The following is a 9,049-nucleotide window of genomic DNA, read 5'->3' as shown; positions in this document are numbered from 1 at the left end:
ATAAGTGGATGGATTTGGGCGAGTTTAAAAATATGAGTTGTGATTGCCACCTCTACTTTTGTCTTTAGGCGAATATTACGTCTACAAATCATGTTCTTTCAAATGATGTTGCTTCACAACGACATCTAGACATCAACAATGCTATACTACCCCCGTATGATGTCTTTTCTGGAACAACTATGGTGGCTTGTCAAATCTGTAGTTTTGGGAGTTCATTGGCGCATTCATACTTGGTTATAATTTGTCTAATCGTCTGGGTATTTTTTGTTTTTTTTTCTTGGTTAGCACTTTATCTCTTTTAATTTTGAGACTGCTAGGACATATGAAATTTCAGCAGAATGTGTGTCAGGCAATACTTGAGTTGGGGTGAAAGACATCAACTGTCCTGTACTTTCCTCGTTTTGTATCTGTAGACAATTAGTTTGGTTTTGTCCAAGATATTTGTTAGTATGAATTCCGTATTGTAAGTGCCGTTAGGTTTTTATCAATAGAACTTCTCACTTTTGCCAAAAAAAAGTAATCAATAATTAACAAAAATTAATGCAGAACTAATAAATGCAATTTTTTTTAGAGATTTAATTCTTTACACCGCTGGTGTAAACATTTGTTTCTTCCAAATCAATTATATTGCGCCATGTCGCCATGTTTTATTGATTGGTACAATTGTTTTGCAACGTGACGTAATGTAATTGATTTGGAGGAAATAAATGTTTATACTGGTGATGTAAAAAATTATTCTCTTTTTTTTATACAAAAACAAAAAATAAACCAAGTCATTTATGAAGTCAAACCAGCCCTAATATACTGTCAACAGCCGAATCACGCACGGTCAAACACCACCTTCCGCGAACATCTGTGAAGCTCGAGCGGGACCAGTGGAGGACTACAAAGACCTCTCTCGGTCCTCTCTCTCTCTCTCTCTCTCTCTCTCTCTCGCTACACTCATGTTTATTTATTGGTTTCCCCATGTGGATATGGAATTCGTAGTGCTTATTTGACTGACAGTTGTTCGTTCCCAAACTGAGGTCGAGACTCACCAACGCCTTTCCAGCTTCGATCTCAGTACCAAACAACCAGCTTTTTCTTACCCCGTTACCATCAGTAGTAATATCATCGCCAGTTCGGAGCTCCACTACTCTCCGGAGTTTCGGGGCTCTGAAATGTCACCGTCTCAGCTGGGGACTGAAGCTCCGGTAAACTGCGGGGCTGACTCTCCGAATTGCGAGTCGAGTGCCGTGACCAAGGTGCAGAAGGTTTACCGGAGTTACCGTACCAGGCGTTTGTTAGCGGATTCCGCCGTAATAGCCGAAGAGCTGTGGTACCTCTTTAAAATTTTCTCTTTTTCGTACAACTCATTTATCAATTACAAAAACTTATTTACGGCCAAGCGGCTCTCTATGAAACTGAATGATCTTAACCGTTCATTTCAGCAATTAACGGTTAAGATATGTTTTTAATTTTTGATATTTCTTACCGGTAAAAGATTAACTTTAATCCGGATGAGTTCTGTAAACACTTGTTTACCGTTGATCTGTAAATAAGATTTTCTCTTTTATCATTTACCATATATCTGTATAATAATAGTACGGAGAGATTCCGGGGAACTCTATAAAAATATTTAAAAAAACATACCAAATATCAAATCTCATGATTCCTGATCAAATTTTGATGATCTGAGTCACTCAATGTGTGTAGAACGTGATTTTAAGAGTATTGCTAGAAATCGGCAAAAAAAATTATCGACAAGTGCTTGTTTTGAGCAATTTTAAATTGAACCGTTTAATAAAAAATTGTTCGGATTAAGCCATTCCCGGTCAATTTTTTTGTTGATTATTTCTAAGGTATTCTTAAAATCACGTTATGATTATATTGAGCGGCTTGGATCATTAAATTTGATCGGGAATTATGAGATGTTTTTATAGATGTCTCCAGAATCACCGCGATAATCGTATCAAAACAAGCACTTTTCGGTAAATTTTTTTGCCGACTTTTCGCGGGTATCTTTAAAATAATGTTCTGCACACATTGAGCGGCTCAGATCATCAAAATTTGATCAGGAACTATGAGATTGTGATTTGAGGTGTTTTTTTAGATATTTCTGGAACCGCCCCGATAATAGTATGAAACAAGTTATGTCTAAGTTATGCTTTGCTATGGTTCTGTTATGCTTGTAATGAGTTTTGGTTGATTTTGTTATGCCAAAAGTTACGGTATTCCTAAAATGACCAAAGACACCGAAGTCATTCCCGTCTATCTTTGTTTGGAGTATAAAAATAATACTACTACAGTACTATGAATGAACTCTTCCAAAGTTCATAAAGTTTGGTCTATGGCTTTGTAGTCACCAAGCCCATAACATGGCCACAGCTTATCTTGAGAAAGGGCGCGGCAAGGTATTTCATCTGCAAAGCTTTTTTCTGGACCATTTTGATGATAGAAATAGTCATTTTTATAACTCACAGAGAACATTATCATGCTAACAGTTACGATTGAATATGATTTCAGAATAAATGTTGTATAATGATTTTCACACTTCTTTATTTATTTATAATTGCACTCACTTTCTTGTTTTGTAGTGAAAAAAATTACACAAAGTTTCACTAAAAACCCAAAAAATGTAGTAGTGCATTTATAAAAAACAATTGTGTAAAAATTATTCTAAATTTTTGTTGTGATGGACAAATTCCCATCTTGTATCACTATTATTTCTTTTTCAAATTCAGCGTGTTTCGAAGTATATCAGTTCAACATGATTTTTGATGCAATTAGTGTTATTGACGGGAGTTAGAGGTGAAATCGATCATCAAAAAAGATTTAAAAGGGCTCACGAATTTTGATGAATACAAAGAGTATAAGGACCTACAAATTGTCCAAACAGAAATCCAATTCCTTCAATTAAACGTTATTCTTATACTCGATCTCTGGATATCTGTTTTCTTATATAGTATATGGGTATAAAGGCAGGGAAGAAAGGAGGAGAGAGAGTAAAAAAATGTAAAACAGTGGCGATGATGATTATTCAAGGACTAATAGGTATGATTATTTTGAAGGTGGCAGTTAACCGATTATGCTCGATTGAACCACAGTACTATCTCCTTCTTCAATTTTTCAAAACCAGAGACGGCTGCGTCGCGGTGGAATCGAATCAGCTTGAATGCTTCCAAGGTCTGCACCTCCTAAAATTCTTCTATTTCACTCACTCTCTTTGGTCTTTTGTCTTTTGGTAAAATATGGAAATGATAATATAACAAATAAAAACCAAGACAAGTTATTATAGACCACACAAATCACACCATTTCCTCTCTACTGAATCCCCTGTTCCCGTGTACCCATGTGTTTTGAGCAGCTAGATTGTGTATTAAATTTAAATGTTCTATAAACTGTCATTTATGAAATGTATGAGAACAGAGGTACAGAGAAAAACCGGTAAAGAGGATTTGATCCTATGATAATGAGCAGACTACGGTCACCGCATGCAATTTGTGGTGACCGTCCACCGCACATCTATTGGGACTCACTCCGGGCCCCAAAAAAATACAGAAAAATATTCATAAATTTTAAAATAATATTTTATGGGATCCTGTAAAAAATCAACTTCAACGGATAACGGTAGATATGTTTTTTAAATTTATAAGGACGAAACTGCAAAACTAAACAGTTTCGTTCTTACGAATTCCGAAAAACATACTTACCGATATCCGTTAGAGTTGATTTTTTACAGGATCCCATGAAATATTATTTTAAAATTTATAAATATTTTTTTGTATTTTTTTAAAAGGCGTGCGGTGGACCGGTCGCCGCATTCCATGTGGTGACCCTAGACTTTCCGTATGATAATTATCCCTGTTTTCTCTTGTTTTCAGAAAGAGACAGCTACTGGAGTATTTCTTGTCTTCATGGAAAATGACTAATAATATTAAAAAATTTCACGTCAATTTGGGCTGCTGGGCAGGTGGGTCAAGGTTTGTCCAAAGACGCCAAAGCACAAAAGTTGGCTTTCGACCACTGGATTGAAGCTGTAAGCTTTTGCCCTACTTTCCCTTGTACCCTTCTTTTACCTTTCAGTAATTGATAGAGTACTGGCTCCGATCGTAGTTGAGAATGGTACCACTGCTTACCTTGAAGTGAAAATAGGTTACCCTGTACTAAGGTTAGTTTCACCTAACTTATTTATTTTAACTTCGTTTTTCAAATCTTAGTTTTTCGTCAAAATTTCCAGAATTAATCGTTTGTCATTACTAATTTTTTCCCACTTTCAGCCCTTATGTTTTAGTTTTCAAATTCCGCCCATGAAGTCGAATATTTTAATGGACGGAAAACTAACAAGAATTCATAAAAGATGACAAGATAGAGAGTTAGAATAATTTTGTCTAAAGCTCTCTCTAGCTTGAAAATAGCTAGCTTACCCTTCACCGAGTGAGCATTAGTAATTTTTGGATTGAATGTGAACTATAGATTGATGCAAGGCATCGATATGGACATTGCTTGCATGAGTATTACGAAGAGTGGTGTAGATCAGATGCTGGTCAGCCCTTCTTCTACTGGTAACACAAGTTCTCTTCTAGATAGTCATTAGACTTTCTTCATGATAGTTTACAAGTATACTCTAATTTTCACTTAATAAATTAAAGTTGGTCAAGAAGAAGGTATCTTTATTCTTTTCCAGTTTTGCACAAGTGCTAATGGTGTACGGACGGATTGGAAAATCCTGTAGTGTAAGGTCCTGCAAGGCATCCTGTAGGGCGCACACGGGCCATCGATCTTGACAATGAATGGTTGAGATATGATTTTTAATTATGATCAGTAAGAATCATTTATTATCGGTCATAATTGATTTTTGATCTGGACCGTTTATTGATGAGATCAACAGCTGTGCGCTGCACTACAACCCCTGTAGGACACTCCACCCTACAAGGATCCCCGGTCCAATGGTGTAGACCCTACATCTTGAGTTATTAATTAAAGAGTGCAATTTTGTTTACCTTCCTTAAAAGAGGGTGAACATTACTCTCCTCCCTATTAATTGAAATGATGTGAATCTCATCACAAAGTGATGTCATGCTTCGCTCTATCAAAATTCCTCAAATGGTGTTACTAATTTGTTGCCTTCAATTAAGAAAATGACCAAAAAAAAACAAATAAGTCAACAATCCAAAGCTCCCCTTTTCCATTCATTGAGAAATCCAATTGTCAAAATCAATAAAAATGCCATCATGGACCAAAATCCAAACAGATCAATTGTGGTTACACATTTTACATTTTTCAATACACTTTTAGACCTTTCAATGCACTTTTTCAATTTTAACAACAGTCCATTGAGCTGTTTTTTAGCATTTTCCTCAATTTAAATATGTAGAAAGATAGTTTCAAATCATTGTCAACATTGGCCGTACTATAACAACAAGTGAACAAAAATGTATGGCAAAAAAATACAATATTCTAAACAATCATTTTGCTTAAGTGTAGTAGTGAACTTGTACTATTTCTTTGCATAAATATATGGAGTTAAGTAAATCTATTTATTTATTTACTCAAGTTGATGCCATTTTACAGGCTCATGGCAGTAAGTAGGCCTATCAATAGATCCAAGTCCGATCCGAATCCGAAAAATCTCAAATTTGATCCAAATCCAACCTTTTTATATCGTTGTAAATAAAGGCCAAAATTTTATATCATCCTTGTGCCAGGACTTCTTGTTGTAGGAGGATTATTCTACGATTCAGTAACATGTGCAAATGAAAATTAAATTATTTCATTCAGGGGTTAATATAGATTTCCCATTGGCTTATGCTTATATCTCCTTTAAAGCTCCAATGTTTTACAATATGTCTCTGCTACATAGAGTGTAGAGCACAATGTTACGTCAAATGAATTGGATTAATCTGAATCTTCTGATTTCTTCTTTTGGAGGTTGGATGTTGGAGATGGCAAAGAGGTTGATCTCAAGGATTGCCCAAGATCTAAGCTTCGGGAGCAATGCATCAAGTACCTCGGACCAGTATGTGTTTTCACAAATCACATTTTCTTGAGCTCCCTTATCAACATTGTACTTGCAAAGTAGTATTTCAAACTGTATGAATTGTGAACTTAGTCCATTGTGATAAACTGCTTCCATATGGTTGATTTTTGCTGAAAAAATCAGCAAGAGAGAGAACAGTATGAGTACCTTGTTGCGGAGGGGAAAATAGTGCACAAAGAAAGTGGAAATTCTCTTGATACAAGCAAGGGATTGCCAGGGGCAAAATGGATTTTTGTGCTGAGCACCACCAAGAAACTTTATGCTGGCCAGGTGAGACCAAAACTAAACACTCAAATACCTTTTTTTTGGAGGTTTTCTTCTATTTTCAATGCATCCACCGTGGTTTGGAACCTAAATTTTGTACTGCCTTCAGAAAAAGAAAGGAGTTTTTCATCATTCCAGCTTCCTTGCTGGAGGAGCTACTTTAGCTGCTGGAAGGCTTGAGGCAGAGGAAGGAATTCTTAAGGTATATATATATATATATATATATATATATATATATATGTGACCGCGCGCACTTCTTTTTCATTTCCAAATGTTGCTTTTATTGTTCTAGAACTTATTGTTATGTATTTTCCAAAGAGGGTTGATACGGTACTGTCGGTACATGAAAGATATACATGAAAGTGTCTATGAAAAAGTAAAGACACATAAACGGTCCAGATTCACATCAGTGTGAATCTAGATGTGTCTTTCATGGACACTTTCATGTATCCTAACACTTTTGTTTTCCAAATATTCTTCAGTTCATCCTTGACTCCTTGTTAATCTCTCTCTCTCTCTCTCTCTCTCTCTCTCTCTCTCTCTCTCGATCGAGTTTGAGTTCTTCAATAGGCAATGCTTTTAATGCTTTTCTAGAAATAGGCAATCTCAGAGCCAGCTCTATCGTTGCTCCTTCCATTGTTTTGATTTTATGACGTGATTTTGAAAACCGCTTAGAATTTTAGAAGTAACACAACAGGCGTCAATTATATGGAAAATCATGGTGCCTATAGCAATGTGAACCTCAAGGAGGTTGTCGAAGTGGTTAACCGACTAGCCACGGCAGGGCTTACCACCCCAAGGTCGCATGGTCGATTCACCTCGGCAGCGATTTGCCCTTGGGTCACCTCACCTCACTCAAACGCGTGGAAAGGGCTATGGGAGGGGCTGGAGATATTAGTCCGGTTCTTCGGGACACTCTTCATTACCAAAAGAAAAAACTGGATGAGAAAATTATACGTCCAGTAGAGCTTTTCATACCGCTTGTCTGATGAGCAAGACATCATTTTCCTTTCAGCAAAACATACTTAATACTGGAGCATTCCTACATCTATACGTGCGACCGAACCTGCGTGATAGCATATATCTGACTTTGTCTCTTTTTTTCCTTCCTTTTTTCGGATCTTTCCAGTCTATATCGCCGTACAGTGGACATTACCGGCCGACTGAAGACAGCCTTGGTGGATTTTTAACATTTCTCAAGGAAAACGGAGTGAATATCAGTGCAGTTGAGGTACGTGATTTTTTGTTTTTTTGGGATCCTTATGTGACTAGTTCTATCCTGCTTTATTGTGTTGCGATTGTAGATCTGCTGAATTAGTGTTTTTAACTGCCTGCAAGGCAGTTGATTATTTGGAGCCACACATGCTATTGTTACCAGGTATTCCAGCTTGGGTAGCACAAACTTATTACATTCAAATGAGTTCAAGATCAAAACCGAGAGGGAATCCAATCAATTACGCCTAGATGATAGTGATTTTAACAAGTTTCAATTCTAGGATCGTCTTTCCCTCGGATACCTGCACCTTTTCTCAATGTACCACCAACTGCACAATGTGAGGAGAATCTTGAAAAATGTGAATCTCGAAGCACGACCATACGACTGACAGTGCATTAGGGATAAGGGACAGGGTTTTGTTGAGGACTGACAATTGATGATCCGCTTCTACTTTCAGCTGTTCTTTAGCTTTGACTCTCCTCGCTAGCGATCAGTTTCTAGAGATTTTGGAATATCCCTGGCTTCTTTTTCTGTCACTTGAGTTTTCTCAAATTGAACGCCCTGGATACTCTTTTCTTGAACATGAGTAATGCTGAGGTGACTATATTTGGACACACCATTAGTACCGATTGATACGCTTAACTATGTCATTTGTGCATAGAAGGAGCCACTATTTTGTCGATGGTATTACTTGTATCTCTTCTTTTCAGATACGCAAGGCAAACGAGGACTATGACAACTCCGAAGGGAGCAAATCCAGTAGAGAAGAAATCGCAACTGAGCTTCCAACAGATTCAAAATCCGCTCAGGTTGATCCTTCTATTGAAAAAGAAGCAACCTCGGAACCAACTGAAACTCCCCAAACTGAGACCAAAAGCAATTACTCGAGGACTTTATCAGGAGGCCTCCAGAGCCCAAGAGCAGTGGTGCCCAAGAAAGCTATATTGGAAAGAATTAATTCCAAGAAGGCAGCCAGTTCATATCAGTTAGGTCATCAGCTCTCTCGGAAATGGTCGACCGGTGCTGGTCCAAGAATTGGTTGTGTTGCTGACTATCCAGTAGAGTTGCGATTACAAGCGCTTGAGTGTGTGAATCTCTCTCCGAGAACTCCTCCAACGCCATCACGTTACCGGCGGATGGATGAGCTCGCTTCCCCTACAGCTTGTCCTGCATCCACTAACTGAATCTGGATGTTATTCCCCCTCCCAACTTCTGATTAATGCTTCATGCTCAGGCTTTTAGTGGATCTAAATTCATAGTCTGTGAATGTGGATTGAGACTTTTTAGGATTTAAGCTATCTTCGTCTTAATTTCGTCTCTTCACTCGTTTCAAAATTGTTGTCGCTCTTGATTCCAATGTTATTGTAGCAGAAGTTGGGGTCAGACTAGCAACAACTGTAGTAAAAGTGGTGACAGGGTTGTTATGATCTTCACCATTGTCCCCACGCCACACCTGAAGGTGACCAAAATCGATGGTGAAAATGCCACATACCACTGAGCAAATCAAACTGCAAAAATAATATGTTTCACAGTGAAGTAGTCTCATATGG

The 9,049-nt window shown here is 37.5% G+C and overlaps 1 protein-coding gene across 2 annotated transcripts; it reads left to right on the top strand.

The window, feature by feature from the left end:
• The first annotated feature begins 827 nt into the window (after positions 1 to 827).
• On the top strand, positions 828 to 8,834 carry LOC131322313 (IQ domain-containing protein IQM3-like). Of its 2 annotated transcripts, XM_058353583.1 has the most exons (9): positions 828 to 1,318; positions 3,051 to 3,165; positions 3,953 to 4,018; positions 4,456 to 4,544; positions 5,911 to 5,998; positions 6,143 to 6,289; positions 6,393 to 6,485; positions 7,413 to 7,514; positions 8,210 to 8,834. In XM_058353583.1, exons 1-9 carry the CDS (start codon positions 1,161 to 1,163, stop codon positions 8,681 to 8,683), a joined length of 1,332 nt encoding a protein of 443 aa, XP_058209566.1. In that variant the 5' UTR covers positions 828 to 1,160; the 3' UTR covers positions 8,684 to 8,834. The 2 variants fall into 2 exon arrangements, with proteins under 2 accessions (XP_058209566.1, XP_058209567.1); XM_058353584.1 differs by lacking the exon at positions 3,953 to 4,018 and having other exon boundaries at positions 911 to 1,318.
• The last annotated feature ends 215 nt before the right edge of the window (positions 8,835 to 9,049 follow it).

This window comes from Rhododendron vialii, chromosome 4a (assembly GCF_030253575.1).
Source record: "Rhododendron vialii isolate Sample 1 chromosome 4a, ASM3025357v1".
Taxonomy (NCBI): domain Eukaryota; kingdom Viridiplantae; phylum Streptophyta; class Magnoliopsida; order Ericales; family Ericaceae; genus Rhododendron; species Rhododendron vialii.
This window is presented reverse-complemented; position numbering and strand designations above follow the sequence as displayed.